Here is a 20,363-nt window from a genome sequence, read left to right as displayed (position 1 = left end):
ACAAATAATAAGTACAAATAATGCACTATCTGGTAACAGCAACAAAGTGTTTTTCTATGCAAAGTCCAAGTCCAGAGAATGCCCTGCAGATTCTTCATTCAGGCCTAGAATAACAAATATCTATTCATACAACAGCACTACGCTGAAAAGATTCCAACAAAGAGAAGTCAAGTCATATGCTAAAAACAAATATTGAAAACAATTTATATCATTCATTTTTTAATAAAAAAAATTTTTTTAAATGTTTTATCGATTTCAGGGAGAGGATGGAAGAGGGAGAGAGAGAGAGAAACAGCAATAATGAGAGTCATTGATCGGCTGCCTCCTGCACGCCCTCTACTGGGGGTCAAGCCTGCAACCCGGGCATGTGCACAACCAGGAATTGAAGCGTGATCTCCTGGTTCATAGGTCAATGCTCAACCACTGAGCCACACTGGTCAGGCTAATTCACTTTTTTAAAGGCTTAAAATTACAGAAGATTATATGGTTGTATTTTATAAAAATATAAAATATTTGTTTTTTATTAAGCATGAAAGACCAACATACCTAATGGCAAATCCTATCTGTAAACAAAAGTATCCAGTACAGGAGAAAGAAGGCAAATGGGTTTATAGATTGGATATGCTTCCCTAAAACAGGTTAATGATTAAATAATTTTTAAGTCCTTTTTAAAAGAGGAAACCGAAAGCTGCTTACGATCCTTGATAATTCAAAACATAGCAGGTGGCAGCAGTATTTAAGATTAAGGTAACTGCCCAGCTGACGTGGCTCAGTGGTTGAGCATCAACCTATGATCCAGAAGGATCATCGTTCGATTCCCAGTCTGGGCACATGCCAGGTTTTCACACTTGATCCCCAGCAGGGGCGTGCAGGAGGCAGCCAATCAATGACTCTCATCATTCAATTCATGTTTCTCTCTCTCCCCCTTTTCCTTCCTCTCTCTCTGAAATAAATATATATATATTTTTAAAAGATTAAAGTAACTTGGTTGTTGAGGATTACGTGCACTTGTACTTCTCAGCAAAAACTCATGTTTCTGTCTCAGTGTTAGGTGCATCATTTGATGACACCAAAAAAAAAAAGGCTTTTCATTCTGCATCTGAAACATTCTTCAGCCAAAGACTAACAATGATCATTCTGAAGCGCTGTTTTAATGTCCTCCTACTAAAAAGCTCTCTACACTGCTCCCCCCCATTACAGATCAAGGAAATCACTGCTATGCTAATGGGAAGACACTTTTCCCACAGCTACTTCAATAACTTATTTGTAAAGGTTTTCATCACAAACTGCTACCACCAATAGGTATCTGGAATGTACAACATATCCTTGAGATGTTTAAAAGAGAGAAAAAAATCTCAAAATATCTGAGGAAGAGAATGCAGTGGAGACATGGACATGTAACAGTTTGCAAGTCTGAGACTGCAGGCTCCAAACCGGCAGCCTGGGCTTGAAGTCCACTCTCCCCCACTCTGGGTATGCGACCTTGGGTAGCATGTTACTCAACCTGCCTGCCTAGGGTTTCTCACGTGTAAAACAGGGATAGCAGCAATACCTAAGTCTCACAGGGCTGTTGTGGATTAAATGAATTAATATATGTAAGGCACTTGGAACAGTGCCACGATTTTACTTTCTTTCCTTGCCCCCACCCCCAGCCATTATTTACCTAAAAGATGATCGATCCTAAATAAGATTGTAGTAGTTTAAAACTTACAAAGTTGGTAAGCATAAACTTAACTGGTTCTACAAATCCAGACAACAGATACTGTATAGAAAATATGGACTTGGACATTTCCCTTAATAAGCTTATTTCTCCAAAATTACCAATTAATATAGAAGTTAAGATTAATTCCCTTATGAATCATCTTCCCTGATAAAAAGGCAGTCTAAAACCCCCACCTGTCTACTGTAAGCTCCTCTCCATTGTATCAAGAAATGTGATGCTTTCTCTCGCTCTACAAAATCTCCATTCTCTATTCCTAATGGTAGCTGATTTAACATTGGTCCATGTTACCTGCCCAATATAAGCTATCTGATTCTGTGCCATTTTTAAAATACAACTTTGCCTTCTTCTAATGTCTAGATACAAAACCACTACTAATCTCAGACTGAGTCAAATAATTTTTTAATCTATTGTTAATAAAAAATATAAATCAATGATACAAAACTCAAGATTACCCACAAAACCTAACAGAGAAACTTCAACATGTGTTACCAAAAAATAGTGCATGGCCACTATGATCTTTAAAGATATCTTCTTGAGATCTCTAGAAACAAATGGACTGTTCCTAAATTCAGCCACCTTTCTTTCTGGAAAAAAAAACACAACTATCTGTCCTAAGAATAGTTTTATTGATACAAATGCTTACTAAAAGAATTCAGTATGATATAGTATCTGCCCAAATACATAACGCAATTATAAAATTTAACAAACAAAAGTCCTTGGTTTCAGTTAGGAGTTTATTTCATTTGCTAATCAAGCCATTTACTCACCAACTCCTGTTATTATAGGTCACCTTACCCACTGTAAAATCATGTTTCAGTTGTGATAAAAAAAATTTAAACTCTTATAAAATAACATATTAATATAAAATAATAACTGGGTCAAATACAAACCACTTAACAAAGACCCCATCTTTCTATAATTAGAAGCTGACCCACTTGACTGTTTGCTCATCTTCTAAGCCTACCTGGGATTTATCCTGTTCAAGTCTTTTCTTCTGTCTGACAATGTCTTCTAGGTGATACACTGATCTGGCTACAGCTGGGTCAATGTCAAACAAATCGTGTGATGTCAGTGAAGTTTCTTGCCGTAGCATCCATTTATAAAAGGGTAAGCCAAGGGGAAGGTCCACCTGAAAGGAAATAAGCAAAATATTTTCACAGTCACAGCTTCTACAATTGCCTCAGTTCTGTAACACTTCAAGAGGTCATTTAAAAAAGTCAAATAATCCCCAGGGGGGGAAATGTATTTAGGAATTATCTCCCTCATTATATAAAACTGTCCCCATTTAAATTCAATCTGGAGCCCTGATACTGTGAAAATTTTAGAATACTTAAGAATCCCATTTAAACAATGACCCTATAAAAGAATTTTTCAATGACTGATATATATAGTCTCCGTAAGGGCTCAATATCAAGAGATGTTTAGAGGAAAGAGGTTAAAAGAACCAACTAATTATCATTAAAAAAAAAAAGGAAAAAAGAAACTTCTAAAATAACTGGTTAACGGCTCACTCTTCAGTTACGGTGAAATTGTAAGCTCATGAATTTGACATCAGATGAAAATGTCTTCTATATACTGAGACAAAGTAGCTCAGAAAATGTGAGAAGAGGAAATGAAGGAAAGTCCAGAAATACTCATACCTCTATGAATACTGATTTTCTTGGGTTATTTTCATTCCAGCTCTCTAGTGGCAATTTACTGCAGTTTAGTTACATACCCAAGCTTTCCTAACTGAATTAAAACTCTGATGTCAAACACTTAAAAAATATATAATTAAAACCACGCCTGATTCTCTGAGCCCCTGCTTCTAACAGAACATGGGCCACAGACTGGCACTTGGGCATCACCTGGGAGCTGCTGTGAAAATATGGACTCTTGGGCCTTGCCCTTGAACTACAGAAATCAGAACTGGCTTTTGTAACAAAATCCCCAAGTAATTCATAGGCACATTAAAGTTTGCGTAGCACCATTTTAAAATACAGCATTAAGCACATGGGAATAGGTACTTTCATAGAACGTAGGCACACACACACACAAATTATAGAAAAGCAAATACACTTACCAATCTGAAATCCATGATAGCCTTGGCCATTAATTTTCCTAAGAAGCGAAATTTCATCTTAACCTTTGCAATATGAGCTGGCTTTGCTGTCCTACCAAAGGGAAGCGCAAATAGGCCCTGGAGGTTTTGAATATACTTGGTCCCTTCTTGACTTCCTGTAAAAGAGCAAGTCACTGAACTTTAGATGCTCTTTCCCAAAACAAGACAAAACCTAGTAACTAAGAACATATAAGAAATTCAGTATTCTGCTAGATTATGGAATGACATCCTCTAGAGCTAGAAGGGTGTCCCTTATTTAATAAATGAGAAAACAAAGGCTGAAATAAACTAAAGTGAGAAAGCATGGTCCTCTGCTAGAAGTTAAATATATTTAATGACCCATAAGGGCCCTTTACCTGATCTGAGCAACACAAACTGACAGACTCGCTCGGATTATATTACCTTTTGGGTTGCTAAGAGTTACTTCTTCACCTCTCCAAAGACCCAAATCAGCTCTCTGCAGTTCCTGAGATACAAGTGCATAAAACTCCAGTGTAGGCCCAAGACCTGTACCAACCTACAGAAGAACAAAAGTAGAACAATTTCAAATTTTACAATTTGTGCTGCCCTTTTTTCACTGCTAACCCCTTGGCAATGTGGGTACTAACAGAAACTGTTTATTGGGGTGCAGTAGAGATTATGTGCCCAGCTGTCCTGACTGAATTCCTTCAGTCTTGGTCACCTAGAACAAGAGCTAGCAACCCTTTCTAAGTTCCTGCTCCCTATGGCCCTAACATTGTAATTGTATGGTTTGAGCTTGTATCCTGAGAAAAGTACTTTTGTAGCTATAGATCTTACCCTCAGGGACACTAAGACGGCATGGTCTGCACATGGCTCTCTCCCCCATTCTCTCTTTGGTGAATGGTAATCCTGACACCCGCTCAAATGTCACCTCCTCAGGAGAAGCCCCCTTATCTGCCCAGTTACTTTGCTCCTTTTCTTAGGCTTACGTTTCAGCTACTTAAGTACTTATCTTACACTGTCACCATTTCATTATTTGCCTGTATATCCCACTTGAGGTAACTTCAATTCACATCTGTATCCTCTATAGTGCCTGAGCACACACCAGCCATTTAAGAGAGGTTTTGTTAAATAAACACAAATAGGGGAATGTCTGAACCCATGCCAGCACCCGCTGGGCTAACTTAGCCTCACAAAGTACACCTTCTCAAGCCCATGGTGCACTGAGATCTCCTGAGAGCAGAATCAACATGCACACGTGGGGGTGGGCACGTCCTGGAGACTGATTTAGTAGGTGGGTCTGGTTTCGAGCTGGGCACTGGTATTTTGAAACAAGCTCCAAAGGTAACTATACAGCCTTGAATGGAAACCCTTGCTCCATGAGACACATGAGCCTGGGGCAGTGTTCACAACCCAGTTATTCCTGCAAGTTCTATCAAGTTCCTACCAACTCAGACAACAAGCTAGATATGCAGCTAATGACAAGTTAATACTAAAATCTACAGGTTAAATCTAACCACAGTCCTTTCAAGAAGGCTATATTTCATGTATACACTATTTGCAAATAATGAGCATTACTCTACCATTATCACGGTTATTTTTAAAAAGTACCCACACTAGCTTAAAAGATTAGATGCAGTCCACCCGAGGTTTAACTCAACGTTCCGAATAGTGACCTGCTGGGACCTGGTGATGCCTTCCTAATCCACCCCACCCCCTGTTAGTATTCCACAGCAGTGCATGGCATCAGTGTTCAGCCCACACTCCAACCCAAACCTGGGAGCCATTCATGGCTGTTCCACATTCCAAACAATCATTAAATACTATAAGCCCCACCTTCAAAATATATTCTAAACTGTTACTACCAACATCTCCTATTTGGTCTCTGCAACAGCATTCTTGGCATCTCATGGCCTGTTCCCACAGCACCAAGAGAGTGCCTTACAAATTATAAGTTCGTATCATTCCTCTACACCCTCTGAGGATTCCCGTCTCACTCAAAGCAAAAGCTCAGGATCAAAAAACTGCCCACATGTCCTATGTGGTCCCTCCTCCCATCTGGACTCCTAAGTTTAGCCAGTCACCTACCCACAGCCAGGACTATCTGCCTCAGGGCCTTTGCTTGCCTGTTCTTTTGCTAGAGACCCTCTTCCCCAGACAGTAATGACTCACCTCTGCTCAAATGGCACCTTAGGCCTCCCTAGCCCTCCCATCACACTCCATCTTACTTTCCTTTCTTTTTCTTCGCCTCAAGGCCTAACACATATGAGTATGGGTGGTGTATCAACCTCTCTAAACTAAAAGGAAAGCTCCATGATGGTAGGGATTTTGTATATTTTGCTCTCCACTGAACCCTGGGCATTGGAGGGGAAAGGAGGGGAAAGAGGTGAGAGCCGCAAAGAATAAAGCTGCAGTACTCCATGGTATCCACCAGATGGTGTTTTAAAGTCAGTCAGCTCTTCCTCCTTTAGCATACTTATCACAGGCTAAGTAAAATTACAGATCAGATCTGTCTATTTCCTTCACCCAAATACTGTTATTTCCATAGGTAGAACAGACAATTTAAAAGGTTAAATGACAAGGGTATTGTCACAGCAAGCCTTAGTGAGGGTGGAAGGACCAGCTCTATCTGGTCTGGGACTTCGCCTCTATCTTGGGCTGGCCCACAGCCCTGCAGATCAACCTGATCTTCTCAGGGACCTTCACTTTGCTCAGCCACACTACTCCACTAAAAAGGTAGGTACTTTGGCTTTGCTTCACTTGTGTTTTTTTACAGGAAGGGAAAGGATAAAGCTCTAGAAACAAAAACAGAGAACAAAAAAATTTGAAAACTTGCCTTACTTAAAACTTTGAGTCTTTCTTTCAAACATATAGTGGCACTTAAGGTGTGACAATAGTCTACGTGTTTACTCAGTCATTCTAACTGTATGGGGAGGTAGCTTTATCTATCATTTCCCTTGCTGAGTTATCCTTGAGCAATCTACATAACTTGCCCAACTTTATATAGCTGGTGGCAACTCCAGGTTCTAACCTTCCACCATCCTGGAAGGCTGGGCCATTTGTAGCCCCAATTCCCGGGGCTTGGGTGAATTTCTAAGTCCAGAGACAGGTTTAGTTCTTCCCTGTCTTACCAATGATCCCTATTCAAGATAGAGCCCATTCTGACCTGACATTTTGGATTGGTTTCCTGTAGAGTTGTTAGAAAGTCTTCTTAATGGCCACCAGCTGCTTTGCGTGGTTGAATGTGATTTACAACCTGAGGTCCTATGCATATGTATAAGAAGTGCTCCTCCCAACCCCCTTTCCCCATAAAATCAGCTCCTGGAATCTCTTCCAGAGTCAACAGGTAAGACCCAATATGTAACGTGCAATTTGAACAAGCCACGAGGAATAAGAGAGAAAAGTCATTCCTGGTGAGAGAAAAACATGCTGGTAAAAAAAGGAGAAAGCTTCTTTAAATAAACTAAAGAGACAAGTCACCTAGAGCAAAAGTCTTGCAGTTTTATGAATAAGAATTCTGGGCATGTAAACACCTAAAACTGTATCCTCTGAGCAGTAGGCATGATGAGGGTAGATTTTAAAGAAAATCAAATTTCTTATTCTGGCAGTCAAGGCCTCCATTCCATCTCCTCTCCCTCCCATCAGTTCCAGAGCAGTTTCTCCCTTCTGCAACTCCCCACCAAGCAGAATCCTTTGCTCAAGCCACATCCTTTTGTCCCTTAACTCTCCCCTCCCCATTAATGTCTAAATCAAGGGCTTACTTCTCACAGCCTTCCCCCCCACATCCCCGGGACAGTGGTCCTCGTCTGAAAGCCTCATTCACTTGGTACCTATACCGCTCATTTGCCACACCTATTTGTACCTCTGTCCTGGGTCTCCCCAACTACGCTATACTCCTTTGAATGCAGGCACTCTGCACATTGGTTGTATACTCCCCAGTACTACTACTTAAAATTTTAATTTTGATGACTGAATATTCTTAACTTTTCAAGGTCTTAATGAGGAGAAAAATGAATGAAAAATCAAAGTCATGATTAAAATTGCTTGGATAACTACAGATAGTATCCAAATTTATACAGTACTGACCATGAACCAGGCACTATTCTAATGCTTCACACTGTGAACCCAGTCACAACTGCTGAGGCTGTACTATAACCCATATTTGATAAGAAAACTGAGGAGCAGAGTTGTTGGCTATTATAAATAAATAATCAGTATAATGGACGGTTTGAAAATGTTATGCCCATAAGAGTTTCAGAAGTCCAAAAACGCTTACGAAATTAAATGAAAGAGGAAAAAAAGTATTCCCAAGACTCAATACTTCAGTTAAAATATATAGAAAAATCATTATTTGATTATGTTGGTGTACTGTCCTGGCTGTTTAAAAGCATCTCAAAAGAAATAAAAGACAAAGTTTAGATAAGAAGCAAAACTTTTTTCACAGAAGACATGACTGTCTACAACATGGGTTAGCAAACTACGGATCTGGCCCACTGCTTGTTTTTATATGGTTTGCAAGCTGAGAATGGTTTTTAGAATATTAGATGGTTGAAAATAATCTTGAATAGCATTTTACAATGTGTAAAAATGATATAAACTTCAAATTTCAGTTCCATAAATAAAGTTTTATTGGAACACAGCCATGATAACTCATATGTATTGTCTATGGCCACATTCATGCTACAAATGCAAAGCTGAGTAGTGGTGAAGATCATGTTGGCCCACAAAGCCTGAAATATTTACTATCTGGCCCTTCACAGAAAAGTTTCCTAAGCCCTGGGTTTATAACAATCCTAAAAGATGTACTAGAAAGTTATTAGAACCTATAATTAAGCTTATCGAGGTTACAAAAAACAGTATCAATATAAAACAAAAATCAACTGTTTCTATGAACAGCAACTGGAAATTGAAATGCAAGAACAGTATCCTTTTCAACACCATCAAAAACTGTGATGTATTTGGGGAGAAATTTAACAAAATATGTGCATGAAAGACCTCTAGACCTGTTATAGAGCATACTGAGAAATTAAAGAAGACCTAAGTAAGTGAAAGGCTACACTGTATCATGAATTGAGTCTCAAACTGATTAAGATTCAAAATAATCCCACCCAATCAATACCCTGCGAGACATTTTGTAGACACTGACAACCTGATGCTAAATTTTACACAGAATTACAAGGAATTGAGAATTTAACCAAAACAACTTTGAGAAAGAAAAACAAAGTTGAAAGGCTCCCATTACCTGATTTCAGGACTAACTATAAAGCTATAGTAACCCATACAGTAAAGATTAATAAAAAAAGAACAGAAAATCCAGAAATAGATACAGTCATAATCAACTGATTTTCAACGTAGGTGCCATGGTAATTCAACAAAAGTATGGTTTTTTCCAAATAAATGGTGCTTGAAAGGTTGAATAGCCTTATGTTCAGAAAAACGGAAAAAGAACCTCAGCTCTCATTTTACACCACACTTAAAAATTACCTCTAGGCAGATGACAGACCTAAAAATAAGAGCTAAAAACTACAGAACACATGGGGGGGGGGGGGGGGAATCTATGAGACCCATTAGGGAAAAATTTCTTGAGATCCAAAAGCACAAACTAGTAAAAACAACAACTACTAAATGATAAACTAAATTTCATCAAAAGTAAACACGTTTGTTCTTTCAAAGACATTTCATAAGAAAATGAGAAGATAAATCACAGACTGGAAGAAAATACTTGGCAAAACATTTATCTCATAAACATCTTGTATCCAGAATTATAAAGAACTCAACAACTCAATGATAAAATAAAACCCAATGAAAAAGTGGGCAGAGTTCTTGGACATTTCTCCCAAGATATATGAATGGTCAATAAGGAATGAAAAGATAAATTAACATCACTATTCATCAGAGAAATGCAAATTAAAAATCCCAGTAAGATACCACTATAAACTCACTAAGTACTGGTGAGTGTGTAAAGCAACTGAAACTCACATAGCACATTATTGGTGGGAACAAAAAACGAGACAATTACTATGGAAAACAGTTTGGTGTTTTTTTAAACTTAAAATATATTTTACCAAATGCCTTAGCAATTCAACCTTCCAGTACTTACCTGAGAGAAATAAAAACCTATGTCTATCCGAAGACGTGTACACAAATGTTCATAGCAGCATTATTCCTAAGAATCAAAAACTAAAAACACTCAAATGTGCATCAACTGGTGATGAAACATGTTATGGTAAATACACATAGTGAATGGTCTGTTACTATTACTCAGCAATAAAAGGAAACAGACTGAAGGAAGATACTGACTGTGAAGGTGGTCTAAGAGAACGTTTTGTGGTGATGGAACTATGTTCTTTATCTTGATGTGGTAGTGACTGCAGGCTATATCTGTCAACCCTTAAAACTCTACATCTTAAAAGTGTGCATTTATTACATAGAAGTTATATCTCAGTAAACTTGTTTTTTAAAAAAGCAGTTCAAACATTTTGAAAGTTATATTTAATATCCTTTTACTTTATCAACTGTAGATTACAGGAACATTTGTTCTTATGCCAGAAAAAATACTTTTATTATACAGTTTAACCTTGAAAAATGGAGAACTTAGAACAAATCACTCAAGAGAAAATAGAACAAATCTTCATATTTTTGTTAATTCCCAATTGTCTTTTAGAATTTCACAAGACCAAGAAACTCTAATGACATCTTATTAAGGACACAAATCACGCTCGATACTGTCCAGACTCCAAAGCTCACCTCATTTTCGTACTGGATTTCTAGCATGGCCCGTGAGCTGCCAAGATCCTGCATCACAGACTCGGCTTGTTTCAGCAGCTCCTCCCTATTCACAGTGCGCTGCAAAATAAAGTACAACAGTGAGGAGACCAAGTTCACAGTGCACTTTAATAAACAGGCGGCATCTATGGGAGGGCAAATATTCAATTGTTAAAAAATTATTTCTTTTAAAAAGCATACCTCAGAAAAGGTTAAGAAGTAGCCACATTGCTACAAACAGCACCCTGGCATACACGAAGAAAAGCTAGAAGCAAGTGTAAGTTTTATCTGGAGCCCATGGTAAGTTCAGAAAGTTCAAGTTGGAGAAGAAAGGATCTCTGAAACCTTGTCAAACATCAAAGCAATTCAGGGCTATCGCTTCTTAACATCTCCCTGGGTGCACTTATGGGTGGGCGATGAAGAAACGGGAATGGAGAGGACAGGTGAGCTGGGAACCTACTGGCCCTGAGCCTGCAGAGGCCTGACAAGCACTGCGGGAGGCAGCTCCTGAGACTCATGGGGCTGAGGAAGATCTGGTAAGATCTCCAAATTCTAGCAGCTCCATCATTCATGGAATCTTAATGACTCAGATCAAGACAGGAGTCATGAGAGGGTTTCTGGTCTGTTTTTAAGTATGTTTCAGTTTTTCTTTGCTTCTCAGCCCTTCTGCTCCTCTTTCTGTAATCACCAACGGCTCTTAGGAGACTTTTGGGGATAAATGCTTTGAGACTAGAATACGAGCCCTCAGCAAGAAAAAGGCAGAGCAGAGGAGTCATAGTAAAAAGCAGTGTAGTGGCATAAGTGTGGGGCCGGGTTTCAGATGGAACTGGCTCAGAGCTGTGTGTTTTAGGGCCATGAATGTGGAGCCCAGACTAGAAGCACAGGCAGAGGAAGTCACCACCGCAGGGGGCTAACTGATCCATATTCATGAAATATATCAAGGATTTTGTTTCAGTCTCTTCTAACTGGAGTAATTTGCTAAGGGAATGAAACATCTGATTAATTCTACCTACTGCATAAGGGATCAATTATAAAAGGGGGGCTAATTTAAGTTACACATTTGGAAAGGAAGAAAGCCTCAGTGAGAAAAGACAAGATAAAAAAGTTACAAAAACTAAAAGATGAAAATATGGCTAAAAGATGATTAAAACAAAGATAAGCAAAAAGATGACTGTGACTAAGATATGCCTCTAAACCAACAGGCATAATTAGGTGCACCACATTTCTCGTTTTCCCATTATTTTGAAAAGCTCAGTTTGATTTATATTTAACAATTTGGGGGAGAAACTTACTTTTTTTCTATCCAATCTAGGTGCAACTCTGCTATCTTGAGAATCAGACTGGTTGATTTCTGGGTTGGTATCAAGTAATCTCTGCATTGCTCGATCCCGATCAAATGCAGTTACATAAAAAAGCATTTGCCGGGTATCAAAAGGGAAGAAAAATGGGCTGTAAAAAGATGCAATATAAATTTATTATCTGAATTAGAATTAGAAACCATAAAAAACCCTGTATTAGAAACAACTTTCGATATGACAAAGAGTTACAATTATAAATATGATAAAAATAGTCTAGGCAAAATAATTTTGAAGAATCTTAATTTTGTATGAAATGTAGCCTTTCACTGTGAAATCTGAAATTCAACCATTAAAATTCTATGTCTGAAATCAAGTCTATCCAAGATTGTCTTTAATCTACCCAAAGACCTTTAGGAAATATAACATGACTAGTGGAAGCTAAAATTTAAAATCTGATCACCACTCATGAGGCTACCAACCCACCCCATTCCACATATATACAAGTCCTGGCTTTACTGGTTGGAGACTTTTCTCTTAGCTCTGGCATGTATAAGTTACTCAAAGATGCAAAAGGCAGCTGCTGTCTTTCAAAGAACAAACCCTGCAGTAACAAGAGGTTCTACTGCTTCTCGATGTATGATTTTGGTTGCTCTTGATGCAGAGCTGCCAAGAGCACTTCCTATGATGACCTGAATGTTCAGTATCTGTTTCTGTCCAATACAGGTAGCCACATGAGCGTATGTGACTAAAAAAACCCCTCGATTTCTAATATTATTTAATTTTAATTAATCCAGATGTAAACAGTCACATGTGGTTCATGGCTACTGTACTGATCAGTACAGTTCTCTAGTCTCTAAGAATGCAGGTCTGGACCCAAGCAGGCTCAGAGAATCACTCAACTCCACCTTTGGAATCTGCCTTATCGTGGCACAGGATTTCAATCTCAGTCAAATATCCTTGTGTACTTTCCTATTCATATAGACTTATACAATCAAATAGGTTTAGTACTGGCCCCAGCTTGCCTAGTCTGTTTGGATGCTAAAGCTACATTAGTAAGCAAGCTGTGATCAAATATGACAATGTTACTAAACACATTTAAACAGGTTCACTAAACACTGTTTTTGTAACAATATATATAAAGACCAACACAATGATAACACTCCCAAGGTCACCATTACAGAAGTGATAGTCTTACCAGGTTTTTCCCAGTTCAGTAAGCCATGTTGGGATATTTCCTGTCATGATTACTAAAGGATCTTGAAGCTGCCTGTTTGCTTTTGCTGTCAACTTACTGTTATTAAATTCACCAGTTGGAATAATCTCCTTGCACAATGCATTCTGTAAAATGTTAAAGAAAAGTCTACATGTAACGAAACATTAGAATTATATTCACTATCTCGTCTTTTACGCCCAAACATGTATACAAAGTGCCTAGATTTTACCTGGTTTCCAAAATACAATATACAGCTTCTCACTGTTGTGTCCCAACCCAAATGACAATTTCTACAATGCCATAGCTGAAACACCCAACCCCCACATACCACGAGTACTGGCTCAGTCTTTGATGTGGGAGCTAATGTTTCATGCAAGGCCAACTCGTTCCTTCTTCCTTATGTTATATAAATATCAAAGACCTTATTCCGCATTCACCCAACTCTACTTAATATACACTGTAACTTAGATAAATTAACTTTGGGTTAAATGTACATAAAAAAAATTTTTTTAACTACAATAAAAGTATGTTCAATTTCATGCTGTGGCTTAATTTAATAAATTTACAGCTAGAGAATATTTTACAAGTCTGCCAAGAGAACGAATCCAAAAACTAGGCCAGGAAAAAAAGGGGAGAAGTTCCTGCTGATGAGTACATCATATTTCCCTGGGCCAGGATCCCTACATTTAGCTGAGTCACTATTTCTGTTTCTAGTACAACAGGAAATTCATAAATCACTAGACAGAAACTATGAGATAACACACAATGAATAACACATCATGGAAAACTTCAACAATACTCACATCATACAAGTAATACCAGTATCGACTGATGGCATGTAAAACTCTTAAAAGGAGAATCACATCTAATGATGGGTCTTCAAAAGTTATATTTTCAGGTGGTGTGGGTATGAGGTAAACTTCTAAAGGATTTGATACTGATGGGCACACTCCATCTAGAGGGAAAAGTTCAGTTAAGTGTTGATCAAAGTTAGAAAGGCCAAGACAACAGAGCCAGTGTCATCTTATGATGCCTAAAACATTACCTACAAGTTAAGATTTAATGCTTGGTATCTTATCAGTAGAATACAGATAGCTTGAACATTTTTTAAAATCTCATACCTAACTCGTCCAGGCTTATGAAATTTACACTTCCCTTCCCATACCCAAATAAACATTATAAAGAAAAAACACTAACTCATTTGCACTTATACCAGAAATAATAGCTAACAATAAAACAGCCAGAGAGGAGTAAAGACAAAATGTTTGACTCTAAATTCACTGTTATAGAAATTTCCTGTATATTTTAGTTTGGTTATTTAACACAAGGCTTATAGGACATGATAGACTTTGATAGTTTCCAAGCAGGAGTTGTGATTCCACTGTTCTTATATTTCAACAAGTAGCATGAAAATAAAAATAAATGAGGGATTACCACTGCTGCCATTTGCTTTAACTGAGCAAAGGAATTAAAAATCACAACACTATCACTTTACAAAAGAAAGGGCAATTTTTAGCACCAAAAACACAGAAAAGAACATTTCAAACTAAAGACCCTTTTACAAAGAACAAACTTAGCTTCATGGGAAAAATTCCTACAATGTCCTTATTCCTGTGGACCAGGGAAAATTTCATCCACTGACACCAGTGTTTAGAAATCCCCGAAAAAGGGAGTTCCCGTAGAATAATAATGTAGACTAATGCTAAGGCATTACTACCATCATATAAAAAAGGGGGGAAGGAAACCAGCAAAATTAGACTAGAAGAAAATACTGCAAAGGAAAAGAAGTCATTTGGGAGATGCTATTACACTCAGTTGGTCATTATATTACCTGGCAAAATTTTTTATTCCTTCTACATTACTGGATTATACTACCATAATGAATGACAATAAAAATTAAGGGCCAACCTGCCAATGATCACTTTCTTCTTTAGTGAATGGGTTTTGTTAATGAATTTGTTTTAGCCTTCATGTAAACATGAGTTCTTCATGGAAAAAATACAAGAGTTTTCCCCAATTTTCTTTCCAAATTTAATTTTGCATACTTAAATTTTCATTTTCTAGACATTAAAGTCACGGGTTCAATTAAAAGCAGTCAAACGTTGGTAGCGATTTCATTTCTTTCTAAGTTCTACTCAGATTTTACTACTGCTAGATACAAATAAATCACTCCATGAAGCAAGGAGATACTGGCCTCGGCAGCCCGTCGTCCCCTCACACTGCAACTCACCGTGCCATAACTCATCGTGCTTTTTTGCATTTCTAGGGGAAGTTTTTGTTGGAGCTGTTTGGGCTCTTCCTCTTTTACCACCAACACAATCTTTATTACTTTCTTCATCTTCTCTCACAGGTTTGTACCTAAAGTGACAGGGGTGAAGGTAAACCAAAAGCAGATTTTAAAACTGCAAATTATTCTACAAGGCCAAAGTGTAAGCCACAGATACCAGAGTTACCAGAGAACTCTCTGAGATCTATCCTCTCTCTCCCTACTTACAGATTCAGAAAACTACCAATGCCACTGCTTCCTAGAAGAGACCACCACCCTAGGAGTTCTGAAAAGAATAGCTCTCTTTAAATGTAAGTAGCAAATATTCATAAACAAGACAGGAAGTTGCACCCAAATGCTTCTGAAGATTCAGAAAGGCCAAAATTCTCAATACCTAATGGAGTATCATCTTATGAAGACATGTTTGTCTTATTAAAGACCTAAAATAAATCTAGAAAAGTAGATATAGAAACTATAATTATACCCAAGAATACATGTTTTGTATCTAGTTGACTTAATGAGGAATATAAATTCACACACGTAAGATAAAATATTTGAAGTGGCTCTTAATAGTGAAATGTAGGATTTAGGGTCCCTCTCCTTATGCAACTCAGCCATTAACCTCAATTCCAAAACACACAGACAGTGTCAGAGTTGGTGAAACACCAAATAAAACCATTTTGCGATGTACCATATTGTATGGGTCTTCGTCCAGATGCCAGCTCGTCCTAGAGGGTTGCTCTCATCGTCCGTGGATTCCCGTTCATCCTCAGCCTGTATGCTGAACTGGCGCACCGCCTGATACACGGTCATGTTGTATGGCAGCAAATGTTCTCCAATGTAAAACTGCAGCCTGTGCCTCACGTTTCCTGAATTTAAGAACTGAGCAGCCTGAATGAAGCAAAACAAAACCTATTTAACCTATAGGCCCTGAACATCACACACGGCGACCTGGTGAGAGTAACACCTTACCAGAGATTCATCAATCTCCTCGTCGGAGCCGTCGTCGTCACTGTCCTCGTCGTCTTCTCTCACTCTCCCATACCCTAGGAATCCAGGATAGCTGTTAGACCCTGGCAGATTTCACATGATAAAGAGAAGTCTGTCTATATTGTTTAAGCTAACACAGTCTTAGAAAAACACTTTGATCTACAAAGCAGAAAGATCTGAGACAACTGTCAAGTACGAAATGTCATTTTGACTATATTCCAACAGGAAAATTAACTCATCCCCCAAGTAAGAAGTCAGCCTCCGCTATGCTGGACACATTTCCACATACTACACACACAATAAATGACGGCAACACAGGTTCCCCATGCTAGCTTTTAACAGAAATAGCAACAAACAGGGAAATTATTTGTATACTCCGTAACAGAATTTCATTCTAAATGTACAAAAACACAATATACATTATGAAGCGTACCTCTAACTACGAGGTATCTCTCGATAGCTTGTACCAAAGCCAGGGGGTCAATCTTGACAGGTCCACCCTTCCACTGCTTCACATTTGCACAGTCTGGATGTCTCTGTAACTGGCATTTTAACTGGTGTGTGTTGAAAAATTTTAAAGCCTGCGATCCTCTGTTAAGAGAAAAGCTCAAGATAATTTGTGAAAAAAAGTTATTCTATTATTTTCAAAGTCAACATACATTAATTCAAATAAAAGCAAGATAATACAAACTCTGCATTTTCTTAAGGCACAAAGCAAGCACTTATCAGCAAATAATTTAGTAAAAGTTATTATAAAATAATTAAGTGATTCCTGCTATAAAATTACATTTAAGACTAACCTTTAAAACCTACTTTGTTGTATTTAAAAGGCACACAAATTCCTATTAGTTTCAGGTGTATAAACTTTGCTATATGCTTTGGAATAAAGCAGTTTAATAGCTACGTCCATTTAAACTTGGTAAGGCTATTTAACTGCTCATTTCAGAAAAGGGCCAGCAGGAGTAAGATACAGACAAGCTTAAAATATGGCTCTCTATAAGGATCCATAAAGCATGCAAACAGGGGTATGGGAAAGAATATTCTATTATACTGACACATGCATATGTAAACATACTTATTTACATATATTTGGATAAAAATGAAAAGTTTCATGGTTTTTCAGCAGTTGAAAATGTCCCATTTTATAAAATACTCCAGTGTAGCATAATGACCAAAACCGAATGCCATACTCTACATTAAATTTCACAGATAAAAAGCTGAGTACACATCGATCACTTTATCTATTCAGTGCTGCCATATTGTTTTAATTCAATCAAAATTTTGTATGTTTTGAAAACACATCAGATTGTATATTTTAAAACTAAACTAATTAAAAGAACTAACTTCTTATTTTCCAGGCTTCTAGTCATTCTAGGAAGCTTATAACTTTATATAAAACACAACAAATAACTACTACAATAAATTCTTTCTATAATACCTCCCGAGTCCTATAAACTACATTATTGAATAAACAAAGTTTTATTAAAACAGCAAAACTTCAAATTAAATACTTATTTGTTAAAACCCATCACAATAAAAAGCTATGAACACTCATATCACATATGAAATCACACTACTGCACTGAATGTCAATGTTTTATTTTCCATATCCACAAAATTCTTGAAGAAAAGCTTTATATATTACAGTATGTCAATTTAAGGAAAACAGACTGCAAACTGCCAAGTCACTAAGTTATATATTTTTAAAAAATCACGTTTAAGAAATAGTGTGATTTTAAAAGCAAATAGTATTTGATTTACTCTTTAGACTACTCAAAGTTTCTTCAGTAATTATAACTAAATGTTCTTCAGGCAGACGAAGACCTTACCAAACCCCTTGCCACTTTACCTCAACAAGATGAATTAAGCACAGTCTAAGGGCAAGGGCACACTCAGGCAATGATCCTTACCTGCCTCCTGTCCCATTCCCACTGGGGAAGTCATGCACTTTGACTGGAAACTGTTCCATCTGGCTGAGGCAGTTGTTCATCTTGTGAACTAATGCCAACAAAGGTGCATTACCCACTGGTTCTACTCTTCCAATGGGCTCTTCTCCAGGGAGCTAAAGTTATAAATAAACCAACAGGTTAAACAAGGCCTCCTAAAAAGGGAACACTCAACAAGAAACTTTAATAGACAGTTTTACAAAAGGAAACCATTCATCTATTCTTTTATCATTTTTGATGAATTCATTGGAACAGTGCTTCCAAATAAATTATTTCCATAAATATACTTTTTGTACAGGCCAACAGTCCCTTATTCATAATTCCTAAGTCCAAAATTGAGAACACAGCACATTTGGTGGCAAAACCTGAATGAGACAGACATGGGACTATCTGCAGTCTTTATTTAGCAGAAGTATTCATTTTTTAAGTATTTAATGTATATGGAGCGATATTTAGATGTATATGGAATGATATTTAGAATCTACTGGGAATGTCAGGTAATATGATTTATATATTATATTGTAGAACTCTTGAAACCCATAAAACTCCAAGGAGTTTCAGGTAAGAGATGACACCTGTATGAAATCTTAAGTATGGGGGAAAAGTACACCCAATATTGCTCAACATCTAATGACTCTAATAAGTAACTATGCTTAAGGTAGCCCCACAAATTAAAATAATATAAGCAATGCTCAAATGCCCACAAACACTGGAAAGGCATGATGGAGTTTCCCTAACACACAGCATGGGCCCTACTACACAGATGAGCCAGAGAGAAACTTCCTAGAGATGCCTTGTCTTACGCAGTTGTAAGCAAGTAGTGTAAAATCAAGTGTCAAGAGTAGTTATTTATTCTCTTGCTCTCAGCCATTCAGAGTAAAGAAAGGGGAGCTACTCTGAATTCTGGCGTTGTAATCCACATTGTAAATGTCACTAAACACTTTTGAATGAAACTGTTAGGACAATTGGTCTCCAATTTAAGATGGTTTGACTCAACGATTTTTCAACTTTACATTGATGCTAGAGTGATATGCATTCAGTAGAAACCCTACTTTGAATTTTGATTTTTTTCCCAGGGTAGTGATGTGTGGTAAGATACTCTCTTATGATGCCGGGTGGCCACAGTGAGCTGTGGATCCCAGTCAGGCGCACAATCATCAGGGCCAAAAACCAATCCTCCACAGTGTATTATGTTGCCAGTGTTTTAGGGATATTGTGTTCTGAGCACTTTTAAGGTAGGTTAGGCTAAACTATGATGCTTGGCAGGTGAAGCTATGGTGTATTAAATACATTTTTTACTTATTTTCAACTTATACTGGGTTTGTTGGAATGTAACCCCATCCTAAATCAAGAAGCATCTGCTATGTTTTACATACAAAATGCAAATATATATGTCTATTCTATCTTATGGCTATAGCCACACTATGTCTACTGGTCTTTCCACATGTATGCATCTATCTCAAACTCCAACACATGTGGAAACAAATACTGAGAATAAAATACATTCAGAGGAGAGACTGTTAATGGGTTGTCCTATGGAAAAAACAAAGATTCAACATACACTGACCACAGAAACTTTGGCATTAGCTTCCTCAAATCGCCATTTTGCTGTTTTACCGTTTACCCTATATATAAAAAAAGACCAAGGAATCCAACTGTGAATAAGCAAGCTAGAAACTTGGCCTCAATATCTTGACCAAAACCTACTGGAAATTACTACTGGGATAAAAAGTACATTAGTGATCAATGATTCTTACGAGACACACACCGCATCATTAGACAACTTACTGGAGAAGAAAAAAATACATGAAGAAATCTCTTTAATCTGATCTCTCTGGCCACAGCATCCTTTTCACTTTTAGATGTCAAATACAGCAACAGCTGCTTCACAAATCCACTATGCTGGATTTCAAACGACGAGACATCCGACTCTGAGACTATGCTACGGATTTCTACAAGGCACTCAGCTCCACCATCCACCTGAAAGAGTCAGAAACAGTATTTCTGTATTAATTTCAACAGCCCTTGCTGAATGCACCATTTACATTCCCCAAATGAAAATGACTGCATTCTCCACACTTTTAAAAAAAAAAAGGAGGGG

At 37.6% G+C, this 20,363-nt stretch overlaps 1 protein-coding gene across 14 annotated transcripts in view; it reads right to left on the bottom strand.

Annotated features, from left to right (window-relative positions):
* The window catches only part of TRIP12 (thyroid hormone receptor interactor 12), a 123,442-nt gene that overhangs the window by 9,904 nt on the left and 93,175 nt on the right, over positions 1-20,363 (bottom strand). For 9 of the 14 annotated variants that reach the window (XM_087819528.1, XM_087819533.1, XM_087819530.1 and 6 more), the window contains 13 exons: positions 20,051-20,242; positions 18,227-18,378; positions 16,751-16,923; positions 16,300-16,373; positions 16,019-16,218; positions 15,292-15,419; positions 13,865-14,016; positions 13,044-13,186; positions 11,843-11,999; positions 10,533-10,631; positions 4,227-4,341; positions 3,786-3,940; positions 2,688-2,852 (listed from right to left, as the gene is read on the bottom strand). In XM_087819528.1, the coding sequence (XP_087675654.1) occupies positions 2,688-2,852; positions 3,786-3,940; positions 4,227-4,341; positions 10,533-10,631; positions 11,843-11,999; positions 13,044-13,186; positions 13,865-14,016; positions 15,292-15,419; positions 16,019-16,218; positions 16,300-16,373; positions 16,751-16,923; positions 18,227-18,378; positions 20,051-20,242 (1,905 nt within the window). The remainder of the gene's footprint in view (positions 1-2,687; positions 2,853-3,785; positions 3,941-4,226; positions 4,342-10,532; positions 10,632-11,842; positions 12,000-13,043; positions 13,187-13,864; positions 14,017-15,291; positions 15,420-16,018; positions 16,219-16,299; positions 16,374-16,750; positions 16,924-18,226; positions 18,379-20,050; positions 20,243-20,363) is intronic. The other 5 variants (XM_087819531.1, XM_087819532.1, XM_087819536.1 and 2 more) reach the window with 1 other exon arrangement.

Source organism: Miniopterus natalensis, chromosome 8 (genome assembly GCF_054644295.1).
Source record: "Miniopterus natalensis isolate mMinNat1 chromosome 8, mMinNat1.hap1, whole genome shotgun sequence".
In the NCBI taxonomy this organism is placed as follows: Eukaryota; Metazoa; Chordata; class Mammalia; order Chiroptera; family Miniopteridae; genus Miniopterus; species Miniopterus natalensis.
This window is presented reverse-complemented; position numbering and strand designations above follow the sequence as displayed.